Below are 13,494 nucleotides of genomic sequence, written 5' to 3'. Positions count from 1 at the left end.
GTCATTACAAAAAAAAAAAAAAAAAAAAAAGATATTTCCGTACATACACGACAACGCAATCGAACACTGCATAATTATCAATTTAATACAAGTGACTGCGCAACGCTGGACGTACACGAATTTCATCAGCTGTCAGCACAAATCACGCATCTTGCATTTTCGATCGATCTTATTAAAATCTGACACATTTTATCGCGAACACGAAACGACATGTTCCACGCGTGATTTATGTCGGCCGTCCGTTTGATAATAATATGATTCATTATCTTTCAGTTATATTTGAAAAGCGTCTATTACACGTGCGCGCTAAATGCAATTTCTCATTGAATAATGGAAATTGTAAACACATACATTTATGTAGAAATATGGATTTTCAAAATTTCGTTATCTCTCGTCCTCGTTTTCGCGATAAACAGTTGCGATGTGCGGAGTAAAATTAAATTCGATAGTGTACAAAGGTGAAAAAATTTCTGTAATTAACTGAATTAATTTGGCGCCGCGTTTTATGAGCTACAATTCTTCATGGCGCACTTATTCATTACGCATCGCCATTAATCGTAATTAATTAATATTTACTGAAAAAATATTGATACAACGCAAGAGCGACTTAAAAAAAAATCTAAAAAAATAATATATCTGTAATTTTAAGTAATTGTATAAAAACAAATTACAGATAAATAATGAAATCACATTAAAGCGCGAGCGAAATTTTATGTATTCTTTGATGCTCATGCAGAAATATGAAATGTCAGTTTTATCAGCGGTGTGATGATAAATCCCGACGACACAAATTTTACTTTACAAATTCATACTCAGCTTATATCGTTTCGTTCCCCCGGAAGGCGTATTTCGCGAATAATTACTCGGACCGCGTTAAACACGTCGGCTTATACGGTCAACGAGGGAACAGCTTTCAACAAGATATTCATATAACGTATACGATTTTCTAGTGGACAACCAGACCGGCGAGAAGCTAGAATTAACCAGGGTAGACAGGAGGCAAATGGGGGCTTATCTTTGCATAGCGAAAAACGAAGTGCCTCCGGCAGTCAGCAAAAGGGTTAATCTAAAAGTAAATTGTAAGTACTCAAAAACAATTTGTATGACGCACTTTGCTCGGCGACATTTCCAAGTCAGCGAGACTGATGAAATCAATTGATATATCGCCTGATATCACAAACGGACGGATTTTGTTCAATTTAACCTCTATTTTTAAATCAAGCAGGAAATATGACACGTATTTTAATGAAATATTATCATCCATTACGCGAGACGGGATCGCTTATGAAAATACGATTTCTATTTACAGAAGCGGAAACATTCTCTGCAAATTCTCTGATTATCATAAAAATCTATATTTGTTTGAATTCACAGTAACGAACTGTATATCAAACATGTACCTGCTATTTTCTCTCATATTTCTCTCGCGCGTAATTTTAGTTCCCCCGAGCGCAAAGGCACCCAACCAGCTGCTCAGCTCTCCTCTGGATACAAACGTGTCGCTAATCTGCTTGATCGAAGCTTATCCCAAGACGATTAACTTGTGGATGCGGAAGGAGCAAGTTATCATGAGCGGGTATGTGTTGAGGCAATATTGACAGTTTGGGTCACTGGTTCCTCGGGCTCGTGAGAGAATCCGTTGTTCGACAATCTCTTCGATATGGGAGGCAAAACGTTTCGTCGCCGGGGTGTTCGGCTTTTTGTTGAATAACTGTTCTCCCGACCTCGGTCATCGCGATTTGCTACATCGATCCCGGGGATGCCGGCTCGCGCGGTTTATTCTAACGAGAGACGTCGAATAACGAAATCTATTCGCATCCCTATCTCGACACGCTAAACGTAAGTGATATGTCAATGCAGAGGCAGGTACGAAATCGACGAGCGGGGAAACCCCGACGAGGAATGGAAGACGACGATCGTGTTGAAGATAAGACGCTTGGAGAAAACGGATTTGGGCGAATACACGTGCTCGGCTTCCTCAAGTATGGGAAAAGCCGAAGCGACCCTCCGAGTTTACGGTAGGTAGTCCCATGTACATATACGTATATATATATAAGGCCGAATGAATACGTCATTCTCTGTCACTTTCTGACAGCTAACGTGAGGATCCGGTTTGCGCGAAATTTATTTTCGCATCACAATTATTTCGATATCACGCGAAAAACGGTTATTTCTATTCGACGCGACGATATACAAGTAAAGCAAAATTTTAATAAAAATCGGAGAGGGATTGAGCATTCTTTACTACATATCTTTTTCTAAGTTACTAAAAATTAAAATATCGTCCGCTTCAGGCCTTGTAGAAAAAACCGACATTTTATCTAAATTTTACCTAAATTTATCGCAACACGGCGGGAGCTTATGTGTGCATAAAGAACCAAAAAGGTCATCAAAAAAAAAAAAAAATAAAAATAAAAATAAAAATAAAGGCACACGAGTAAGCCGTTTAAAAAAAGAAGACTCTGAAAAAGCGGAGCGTCTGGTTCACCTTGTGTGTCGTGTAAAAAACTTTCAGAGATTCAGGCACCAACCGAGCCTACCCGCACCACCTCGACCAACTCGAAGCGACTGAACCGGAACAGGTCAAAGGCTGTGCAGGGCACGGCCAATCGGATTCCACATCAGCAGGTGAGCACGCCGGCCATGCAAAAGAGCACCGCCCGATGGATCTATAAACACGTGACCACGACGACTACCGCGGATCCGCGCGTATCTCTAATGAAGGGCAACGTAGTCAAGCAGAACCACCGCAACGACCAGAACCACCAGGATCTCAAGGATCGCAGCGACGCGACCGCGGTCGCGGTCGCTGGCAAGCGGGTCATTCTACCGCTCTGCCTGATACTATTCTCGACAATGGTGCGATAAGGAACAAGACAACAAGAGTCACTAATTCGTGAGAAAAGCTAATATAACGAGTCGGCAACAGAATTGTATTCATCGATCCGACAGGACGAGCAAGAGCGCGAGGATGCTCACGGAAGAAGCCGGATCTCCTAGCAACGCAGAAGGAAATGATTCTAAGACAACGACTACGAGGGTGAGCTGGCTGAGAGAAAGCGATGGTTCGGTTTAATTAGCCCAGATCGATGGTCTCGAGCGGCGAGGAAGAAAAAAAATCGTGGGAACATTTGGACGCTTTCACGCGCGCGAAAGAACAGAAACTACGGCAGAAGAAAAGAATTTGATCCGCTAATATGAGCGTCGCCCGAGATAACCGCCGCGGATTTTTACCAAAAGACGCTTACAAATGTATTTTTTATGACCCTTTTATTCGTTGCTAACGTGAAAAAAATTCGTGAGCAAAAAATCTGCTCTTTGATATGATTAAATAATATATAACGTTATAATTTTACTCTTAAAACTCACTCGGGCGGTGGAGAATGCTATATTAATCCAATAAAAGCCTCGTCAATTTTTAAATATTTCTTCTTTTTTTATTGATTTCGAATTTATTGCATCTGCAAAACTGCCGTGAAATGTTTTATTGTTCTTGTTAAAAATTAAAAATCGCAATAAAATCTAAAGAATGATGAACGAAAAAGAGAAAAAGAAGCAATATTTTAAATTGCCAAATAAATTGACCGCTGTCCGAGAATTAAATACACGAGAAAAAGATTCTGTTAATCAAAAATGATCGTTTCTCTTGGATTTTTGTAATATTAATAGGTGATAATTTAGGCGATTACATAACGTTAGCGTGAAAAGCCTTACATATGCAGGGTGTCTATTTCAAATGAACTGTCGCTGTCGCCAGCGAGAAGAGAATAATTTCACGGAATTGATCGAATTGCCAATAGATATAACTTGCAACAGTGACGGTTCAAGTGAACATCCCTTACGTTGCTATTGAATATTGTCTCTTTATCGATTAATCATCACCGACGTTCTTCGGACAATTACGCGTCGATCATACCCAAACGCAAGACAAATAATTAGCATACTAATTTGTATGTAAGAGATAAGTACGAGATATCTTTGTTTATTGTGATGTAAGAGAGTGAATTTGATGTATTTGATGACATCTCTCTAGCGAGCGTTGTCGCGTTTCATATCCGAAATAAAAAAAATCATATCCGTAGCGCATATAATAGCGTATCAAAAAAAAAAAAAAAAAATCTACTCTAGGAAATTATACATATAGACATCACTTTGGTTACTTTGAGTATTTTTTTAAATTACTCGTAGACAAGATACTGTACCTTTATATATGTCGATAATGAAGCAAAGACCATGTTATAGGACTATAATATATATATGAAGTGGTTAAAATTGCGAGGAATGAGACCGATGTGTGTATTGCTTTCTTGAATAAGACGCGCTCTTCTATATAAGTCGGCTTTCCCATGCCAGTTTTTTGTATAAGATATGCTCAGCTTCTCATTTTGAGAATCGCGGATGTGTACATTTTTCAATAAGGATATATATATATACATATAAATAATATAAATAATATAAATACTCTGGAGTATACAATATACGTATGCATACGTTATTTACATATACGCGACACAATAATCAGAAGTTGTTAAACAAATATTAAACAACCTTATATACGCGGTTTGATTATTTTCTTGACATAGCAGTGTGTCATTTGATTGATATATTCCTCGCAAAACTACGAACCATATCTTGTTCTGTAATTAAGACAACTGTGTAAAGTGACGCAAAAATGTCAAAGAGCGTTAAAGTTGAAAGAGAAAAAGTGATCTGATGATCGTTTAAAAAAAAAAAAAAAAAAAACTTATAATAAAAATCAGTGTGGAGTACAAGTCTCTTAGTTGACATTGAGCGGTTCATTATCACGGAGAAGATAGCATATCCCACTCGCACACACGGAGCAAAAAATATGTTAAATTTACCTACATAATGAACTCTGTATATCACACAGATGCTCAATATAACTCTACAATAATATTAAAGAGAATGTTGTTGTTTATAGGAAGGAAAGAGATATATTACGGGAATACAATGAGGAAATGTGCTCAAATTGGATAATATATATAGCTTTGGGGGAAAAAAAACGTGTTGACAAATAAAAGAAAGAAAAGAAGAACTATCATACATTTAGCAATGATGTTCGTTTTGACTTTTAAGTCTAGCTTAAACAAGTGTATTTTTATGTATCATTGAAGAGACAAATATAGCTGTTTGTCGCTAAATAAATATCAAAATTGTTTTATTCTCTTCATTCTCCTTTCTTGCGCTCATAAATATATGTATATATATTACAAGTACATTAAAATATACAAAAGAGTATGACCTAGTTACCAAATGCACATTGGTTAAAAAACTCTACACACAGGAATGTTACGACCAAAACAATATGCTAAACGCCATACAAACGCAACAAAAAGCCACATAGGGGCTTTTTCTTTCACCAATCCTAGCACATTTCCAAAAAGTACCCTGGAAACTATAAGAATAACATCATGGTAAATATACATATGTACAAATTATGTATATTTATATACAAATGGTTTTGTATATATTGTATATATGCATTTTTATCGATAAATATTCTATTTTGACTTACCCAACTTTTCCCAACTTCTTGTCAAACAAGTTAGGAGAGAATGCTCTGATGTAGGTACAGGTGCATATCAACAGCAATCCTACAGTCAGCAGACTCTGGAAATTAAATATGGCAGACTGCCACGACAAAAATTACATTAGTATTCTTTCGAATCTAATTGTTTTTGAGTAATAAAAGAATTGATTTATATATAAAAAATAGAATATATAAAAAACAGTTGTTATTATACTAAATAAACAACAATTAGATCTTAGTAGCTTTTTGCACAGAAGAAATAGTTTTTATTTACTAATGTGTTTCATAATTAAAAACTTCATTTTCCGATTTATAATTGGCGATACATATATTTTGACTGCGTTCGGGGAGCATGCTATCTGCGTTATTGTTGTATCGTTCCATGTTTATCTCTCATTAGATGTAAACTAAAGATTGAATGACACAACAGCGCGCTCTCTAAACGCAGCATTTGTCAAACGTTTTTTGTTTAACGTGCCTCACAATACCGTCCAGCGATTTTTGTGAGCACACTATTTATCCTCTCCAATTTGTCAAACGTCACACATATAGGTTAGAAAATACGCCAATCTGAAATCTCATTGTATATCTAATGTACGAATATTTATAAATTACCATAATTGCGTTGAATTATGCAAGTTGCTCAAAGAATCGCAGTTCAATTGTTACCAAGTCTTTCGTAAAAAGATGTCTTGCGACAATTCGTCACTTTGCTTTTGCCACACAAATGTACACAGTGAAGTTTGACACATTTGGAACGAATCGATAACGCAGTTCGACAACCGACTATCGATATCTTATCGATAGTTGATACAATCACTGCGCATCTAACTTAAAGGTCGTTTCGCATTAGTTGCAAGACGCAAGCAACCGGTCTCGCAAAACTGACCAATCATTTTGGTTGATCTGACCAATACGATTAGTTAATTCTACGAGATCTGCGACTTGCGTTTGTTTCTTTCGCGACGAACAACCTTGAAGAGACGGACGCGATGTGTGCATAATAAAGGCTGCTATACATAAAATTACTTAAATGCAAAAATTTCTGGAAATATCTTGACTATTAAAATCTCAAATCAGATACAGTAGTAAAATGAAACAAAATGCGTCAGATGTAATTTACATTCTGCGAACTCAACAACCGCAAACATCACTTTACGTTTATTGTTTACAATTGGCTTATTCTTCTAGATCTAATATAGATGTAAAAGTTAGTGCCAATCATAGGCAATAAGCGCGCAAAGCGATGTCTCAACTGTTGAATCCGTCAAACGCGGCCATTTTCTCATTCAAAACATATGGGGATTCAGCAACCAACAGAAAACACAATTAGTTTAGAAAACACAAGTCCGACAAAAACAAAAATTAATATTCACAACAATCAACGATCACAGAAATGTTGAATGAGCGCGTATTTTGTTGAGCACAGCGCGTTTAGGCAGAATCTACCCCCAACTGTTGCGCGGCGGATGTGTTTTCTGAACGCATCCGCTAATTCATTTGAGGCAAACTTGCGTGTGTGCGCGTAAGCGAGCAACCGAATCCGCCATTACGAGTCGCCTCTAGCTCCAGCTTTATCAGTTGCCAGCCTTGATAGGAAGACGAAAATAGTGGGGCGAGCGCGACCAGTCTACCGCCGAATGTTTTGCCTAATTATTCGAGGGATGTGACTTTTCAGGGAAATGATAGATTTCATCTGATGTTGCGGTGAAGCGAAAACGAAGCAGTGGCGATGCGTTGTCCGCTTAGCGAGATGGAACAAGCGCTTCGTACCGTGAGCAGATTACGGTAATACCGGTTGAAAACGTCGAAGGTATCATCGGACCCGACTCTTTGTCATGGACATGCAAGCTTCTAATGGTACGTAACTTGTTTTCGTATGCGGCTTAACGCTGTCTCATATGTTGGCCGGTCGCTTCCCTCGGCGACAGCTCGCGAGTGAAACTTCGTCCGTGCGCGCACGACAATCGCGTAGATACGCGGCGATATCAGAAGAGGTTAAATAAAAGTGTATCGTCCCTAGTGTCACATTCCGATCTGAACACCCGGGTGATTTATAGAAAAAAAGAGCGGCAAAAACATGAACATTACCAAGTTTGTGGTCTCGACAGTAATTTGATAGCTATGCATCGCGCGCGCGCGCAACGTAGATACACACACAAAGGTGGATAATTTAGAATCTTTTCTTCCTTTCTTTCTTGGGTTTTAAATCAAATGCATAAATCATATATTAATCTCTAAATGATAATGTTTTGCTTATCTCAGCATGAAATATTACACGAAAAGTTCGCTTGCTTTCAAATATTTCATTGTGTTTTCTTTTTAATAAACAGAATTTGCAAAGAAATATTTGTGCACTAATAATTCGCTAAGAGTAACAACTGGTGAATGATGTGAATGTAGGAATGGGTATGTGTGTGAATACAGTGTATACTTCCATCCCTGGGTTGCCTGAACAACTAGGAATGGTGTGGATGGGGGATGTGATGATGCACGCAGAACCTACTCATGAGCTTATGCTGGATCCTCGACAAACAACTGAGAATCCCTTTTTCTCACATGGTTCAAATCCTTATGAAGAGATTAGAAATCATCATATTGGAACCACTATGGTGCGCTATATACCACAGCAATTTTCAACAGAATGTTCAGAGCCTGGTGAGGCAGAGGAAGCTACTGATACTCAAGACTTACAGGGAGTGAGTATTTTGTTTCTGTTCAAGAGAATTTGATTTAAGTTGATTTTTTATACCTTTAATTTATATGAAGATTTTTTATACCTTTAATTTATATGGAGATTTTTTATACTTAATATTTTTTATACCTCTTTAATTTATATATGGAGATTTTTTATACTTTATATTTTTTATACTTTTAATTTATATGGAGATTTATAAAATAAAATGGAAATTTTAATTATTTACATATAATTACAACTCTGTAAATTGTGGAGTTTTTTTCTTTTTAAAGGGATATGATTCAGAGACAGAAAAACAAGAAATAAGTGAATATTTAACATTGGAAGATTACATAGGTGAAGAAGAAGAAGAAGAGGAAGAAGAACAAATAATGACTAATGCTGCGACTCAAACTACTCAAGACAAGCATTATAATAATCACTATCGAAAGATAAAACCCATAAAACATCCTGGACTTGTTCTAAAGACACCAATTGCTTATCAACCTTGCACCGATTTGAACTTCATTCCTATTCGTAAAGATGGCATAGGTAAATTCAATATTGGTATTAAACTATAATATATCTAATAGTCACTTCTCACAAGACGTTATATCAAATTTACATGTGTGTTTCCACAGCTGTTTGTGAAAAGTGTGGTGCTATTGGTGTGAAGCATGCTTTTTACACAAAGGAACGTAGATTTTGCAGTAGAGCTTGTGCTCGTTCTTCAGAATATAACTCGCTTACTGCCGATTCGACACACAGCCCATCTTATTCGATAGATCAACCTATACAAGCATCACCTAATGAAACAAAAAAACCAACAAATGTAAGTTAATTTGGACATATTAGAGACAGAAAAAATGTGTAAAAAGAAACTGTAAAATTCTTTTCAATTTTTAGACTGTTGGAGAATTAAAAAAGAAAAAAGCAGAAGTCACTGAGTCTTCTTCGGAGGAAAATCACAAAGTTAACTTGGAGCCTGTAATGCCCGAGGACTTACCAGTTAGAAGAAAGAAAACTGCAGAACTGGCTAGTTCATATGATTGGACACCACAGCTTCTTGAACCTGGATTTTGTGCTGCGCCAGTCTCTTGTTTCAAACATGTAAGTATATAGGCTTTAAGCTTTAATTTTATTTTCAAATATATTCCGTAAAACTTCAGCGAGAAGCGTTCGGATATTTCCGCCGATCACGAATTCACACGAAGTAGTCTACGACGCGTCGCGAAGTGAATACCTCGCAATTTCCAGTCTATACTTTATATGTCTATGAAACACGTAGACTGAGTAATAAAGACTTATAATCTTGAAAGGTTATCAAGGATCATCTTGAGATAATCATGTAAAGAGACTATGAAATGTGTTATAGTGACAATGTAATAAAACTGTATGAACACAAAATTTTTGTACAATTAAATATTTAATATATTTTTTTAATCTCCTTAGAGGATCGATATTTTTAAAATATGATATGTTTGATATTCAAAACTTGTAAACATATATAACGTATGTCTTAAGTTATTGTGCGGAGTCAATATATTAGCTGTCTCTAAAGATTAAGATTGCGGCAAAATTCTATGTTTCTCATGCAATATACGATTGTATCTTTTAACATCGTCGATTTAATGGATTTTGCTTTTAGGCACCTATATCGGAAATATGGGATAACATTACAGTGGGTATGAAAGTAGAAGTAGAAAATACCGATTGTGATGAAGTATGTGTGGCTTTCCCAGATTCGTTTTGGGTCGCAACTGTGTTACGTATATGTGGATATAGAGCTCTGTTAAGGTACGAGGGTTTCGGACACAATGCAGACAAAGATTTTTGGGTATCGCTTTGTTCTAACGACATACATCCTGTTGGTTGGTGTGCCTCAATTGGAAAACCTCTTATTCCACCTAACAGTACGTAATCGAAAATATTTCTAACAAAATTAACGACGTATGAAAAGAATTACAGTAAACAAAACAATCGATAACTTCGCAAAAGCGCATATGAGCGCAGATGAATTTGACGTGTCAAATTTATCTTTGCAGCAATTGCGAATAAGTACAAAGATTGGAAGGATTTTTTGATGAGGCGATTAACCGGCGCAAGAACATTGCCTACGAACTTCTACAATAAAGTAACCGACAGTATGAAGTCTCGCTTTCGATGTGGACTTCATCTGGAGGTGGTGGACAAAAATAGAATCTCGCAAGTGAAAGTTGCAACGATACAGAGGATCGTCGGCAAACGTTTGTACGTTAGATATTACGATTCACCTCCGGAAGATAACGGGTTTTGGTGCCATGAAGATTCCCCACTCATACATCCCGTCGGTTGGGCCAAACGAGTGGGACAGACGCTAGATGCCTATCCTGAATATCTAGCTCGAATTTCCAAATCAAAATTATCCGAAGATGACGCGACAGAAGATCTTTTTCACGTGCCAAAGAATTATCACAACACACCCGGTGGATTTACGGAGGGAATGAAAATTGAAGCTATCGATCCGCTCAATCTCTCAGCCATATGCGCGGCAACGATCATGCAAGTCCTGAAGGAAAATTACATTATGATTCGTATCGACAGTTACGACGCGGACGCGACTGGCGCCGATTGGTTCTGCTATCATTCATACTCGCCTTGTATTTTTCCAATCGGGTTTTGTTCTCAACACGGTTTACCGCTGATACCGCCAAAAGGTTACGATCCTACCACATTCACATGGGATACATATCTAGCGGAGACAAATACAGTACCCGCTTCTGCTAATTTATTTAATCGGGTAATTTTGTTTGTTTACACGCAATCTGTATATTGTATTCACAGCTCGAAATCGAACGAATAAATTTTTTGTATTTACAGGACATTCCCCAACATGGATTTATTGAGGGAATGAGACTCGAAGCCGCGGATTTGATGGATCCTAGATTGGTATGTGTCGCTACTATTACTAGAGTGATTGGCAGATTATTACGAGTACACTTTGATGGTTGGGAAGACGAGTATGATCAGTGGTTAGATTGTCAAAGTCCGGATATTTATCCAGTAGGATGGTGTGATCTTGTCGATCACAGATTAGAAGGGCCGCGTGTACCTAAAAACACTAGTCCTACTGGTAAGTATTAATCACGCGCATTCGTGCACATAGTTTTTTGTATATAATATTTACAAGTATGTTTTCGTATAGTAAAATCACCAAGAGGCCTTAAACGTAAGGGTAAGAGAAAAATGAAGAAAGGCAACAAGATGCTTTGTTTCAAAAATATACTACCTCCTCGTCATAGCGAACGTATATTCGTTCGCCATAGCGAGCGTGTGAATCGCGAACGCGGGCGAGAAGTGGAGCCTGCTCAGGGCACAAAAATAGAGAGAGAACGCGACTTGGAGAGCCTACCGGAACAGAGAAGCAGAGAACCGGAACCGGCTGAAGAGCCAGCTGGACCCGACCAAACTTTGCCTAGTCCTACTAGTGGACAAGGTCAAGCGTTGAGCGACACGCAAAGTGAAATTAATCCTCCACCGCCTAAAGAAAGAACTGCTACATCGTACATCAATGTAAATAATATTGTATAGTTTTGTGTGAATTTGTAAAAAAAAAAATTGAGAAACAAAGAAACGAAATTAAATTAATTCAATATATTCATCTATTTTTAGGTTACTTCAGGAAGTAGTAAATATATACCGAGGCTTATAGATGGTGCACAAAAACATTCGGAGTCTGGTGATTTAGTGCCGTCTGAGTGGAACGTTTTTGATGTTGCTCAGTTTCTTCGGGTTAATGATTGTGCGACATACTGCGATAATTTCAGTAAACGTAAAATAGATGGAAAGACATTACTGACACTCACTAAGGACCAAATAATAGACCTGACAGGGTTCAAAGTTGGGCCGTCTTTAAAGATATTTGATTTAATTCAGCAATTAAAAATCAAAGTGAATCCAGCTCAGGAAAGATTGAAATTAGGATATAAAAAATTATTATAACATCATTAGTACATAGCGCTATACGAGTTCCATCGTTATACAAATTAGACATGGATTTACAGGTAAGGCAAGTGAAAAAAAATACTTTCGCATATATTATTTGTTATAAGATCAGTGTATTAAAACAATATGTTTATACGTATATTATTTATAGTTTTAAATCGAGTGTGGTATATAATAGCATCTAATTTTTAATATATCATGATTGTATACAAAGTGTGGCAGGACAAGTGACACAACCGGAACAACAAGAATGATTCGTTGTGCAAAAATTAATCAAAAATGTAAAATTCATTTACGGTTAAATTTAAGGTTAGAGATGTTTGAGTTTAAAAATTGAAATCATATTTACTTTTTTATTACGTGTAATAACAATAATGGCACATGGTTATTAGAGGTCAATTAAATACATAATAAAACGTAGATGTGTCAATTTCTAAATTCGATTTTCTACAAAACAATCTTGAACAAAAGAATTTTATTTTACAATTTTGACTTAATTTTGCACAAAGAATCATTTTCTCTTTCCTGGTAGTACCATCTGACCTGTTGCACGTTGTACAACATCAATATAATAATATACTAATATATAAATGACATACATATATTAATATATTATTATATTATATTATATTATTTATATAATGTTTTGTAGAAAAAAGGAATAGATTAACTTTTTTTTTTCATATAATGTCATACACATTATATCTATATATATGTAAAAAATTATATTTATATCTGAATATATGTGTATAAGGAAATCTTAAATGTATGTATATTATTTAAGTATACATACTCGTAAATATGTGAAATATTTCAATAATACATTTTGCAGAAAGTTTTTCTCTTCCAATTACTGCATTATTTGTAAATCCATGCTACTATATTGCACTAATTAAGAATATACATCATAAGGATGCATCAGCCATATTTAAATTGGTAAACATAAAGTTGTTTTGTTTTTCCAATATAATAACTAAATAAATAATACGAAGTGAGAATGCCTCGCAATTCACGTTAAACTTTGATTGATTGGCTAAATTAATACAAATATGTATATTGAAAACCACAAAGTACAAAGAACAGTTTTTCTTTATCAGTTCAATACCAAAAGTTATGTTAAACCTGTTGAGCAATAATCCAATGCGTGTGTGTGTATGTGTGTATATTTACAAAATATAATTATTCTATTAAATTCACACACTCCTGTATATACAATACACAGTCCATTACATAGACATTAATATAATGTACAGAACTGAAGAAAAAAAGAAACAGAGCGTAT

At 36.2% G+C, this 13,494-nt stretch overlaps 3 protein-coding genes across 8 annotated transcripts; 2 read left to right on the top strand and 1 right to left on the bottom strand.

The window, feature by feature from the left end:
- Positions 1-910: 910 nt before the first annotated feature.
- Positions 911-5,089, top strand: LOC109864095 (lachesin-like; the record flags this gene model as incomplete). Its single annotated transcript, XM_020444990.1, has 4 exons — positions 911-1,079; positions 1,441-1,576; positions 1,861-2,018; positions 2,516-5,089. Coding segments are annotated over 4 exons (816 nt in total), but the record flags the coding sequence as incomplete, so codon positions are not given.
- A 73-nt stretch (positions 5,090-5,162) lies between these two features.
- LOC109856480 (protein kish-A-like) lies at positions 5,163-6,326 on the bottom strand. Its single transcript, XM_020431847.1, has 3 exons — positions 6,167-6,326; positions 5,537-5,652; positions 5,163-5,416 (listed from the first exon to the last, which is right to left on the bottom strand). Exons 1-3 carry the CDS (start codon positions 6,167-6,169, stop codon positions 5,311-5,313), a joined length of 225 nt encoding a protein of 74 aa, XP_020287436.1. The 5' UTR covers positions 6,170-6,326; the 3' UTR covers positions 5,163-5,310.
- A 161-nt stretch (positions 6,327-6,487) lies between these two features.
- Positions 6,488-12,608, top strand: LOC109856217 (polycomb protein Sfmbt-like). 6 transcript variants are annotated; one of them, XM_020431364.1, is made up of 10 exons: positions 6,488-7,411; positions 7,955-8,250; positions 8,522-8,780; positions 8,870-9,060; positions 9,135-9,338; positions 9,877-10,141; positions 10,274-11,007; positions 11,088-11,340; positions 11,413-11,780; positions 11,880-12,608. In XM_020431364.1, exons 1-10 carry the CDS (start codon positions 7,390-7,392, stop codon positions 12,207-12,209), a joined length of 2,922 nt encoding a protein of 973 aa, XP_020286953.1. In that variant the 5' UTR covers positions 6,488-7,389; the 3' UTR covers positions 12,210-12,608. The 6 variants fall into 6 exon arrangements, with proteins under 6 accessions (XP_020286953.1, XP_020287307.1, XP_020287126.1 ...); XM_020431718.1 differs by having other exon boundaries at positions 6,490-7,411; positions 8,015-8,250; XM_020431537.1 differs by having other exon boundaries at positions 6,490-7,411; positions 7,979-8,250.
- Positions 12,609-13,494: the final 886 nt, after the last annotated feature.

Source organism: Pseudomyrmex gracilis, unplaced genomic scaffold, assembly GCF_002006095.1.
Source record: "Pseudomyrmex gracilis isolate BER0280 unplaced genomic scaffold, ASM200609v1 scaffold_0, whole genome shotgun sequence".
In the NCBI taxonomy this organism is placed as follows: Eukaryota; Metazoa; Arthropoda; class Insecta; order Hymenoptera; family Formicidae; genus Pseudomyrmex; species Pseudomyrmex gracilis.
The sequence above is the reverse complement of the archived record's forward strand: the minus strand, read 5'-3'. Positions and strand labels throughout refer to the sequence as shown.

Coding starts and splice junctions, on each gene's coding strand:
- LOC109856217 (XM_020431281.1), top strand. CDS start 7,676: ATGCATCGCGCGCGCGCGCAACGTAGATACACACACAAAG. Junction 7,716..7,954: donor ACGTAGATACACACACAAAG/GTGGATAATTTA, acceptor ATGTGAATGTAG/GAATGGGTATGTGTGTGAAT. Junction 11,008..11,087: donor CTGCTAATTTATTTAATCGG/GTAATTTTGTTT, acceptor TTGTATTTACAG/GACATTCCCCAACATGGATT.
- LOC109856480 (XM_020431847.1), bottom strand. Junction 5,417..5,536: donor AAGAAGTTGGGAAAAGTTGG/GTAAGTCAAAAT, acceptor TTATTCTTATAG/TTTCCAGGGTACTTTTTGGA.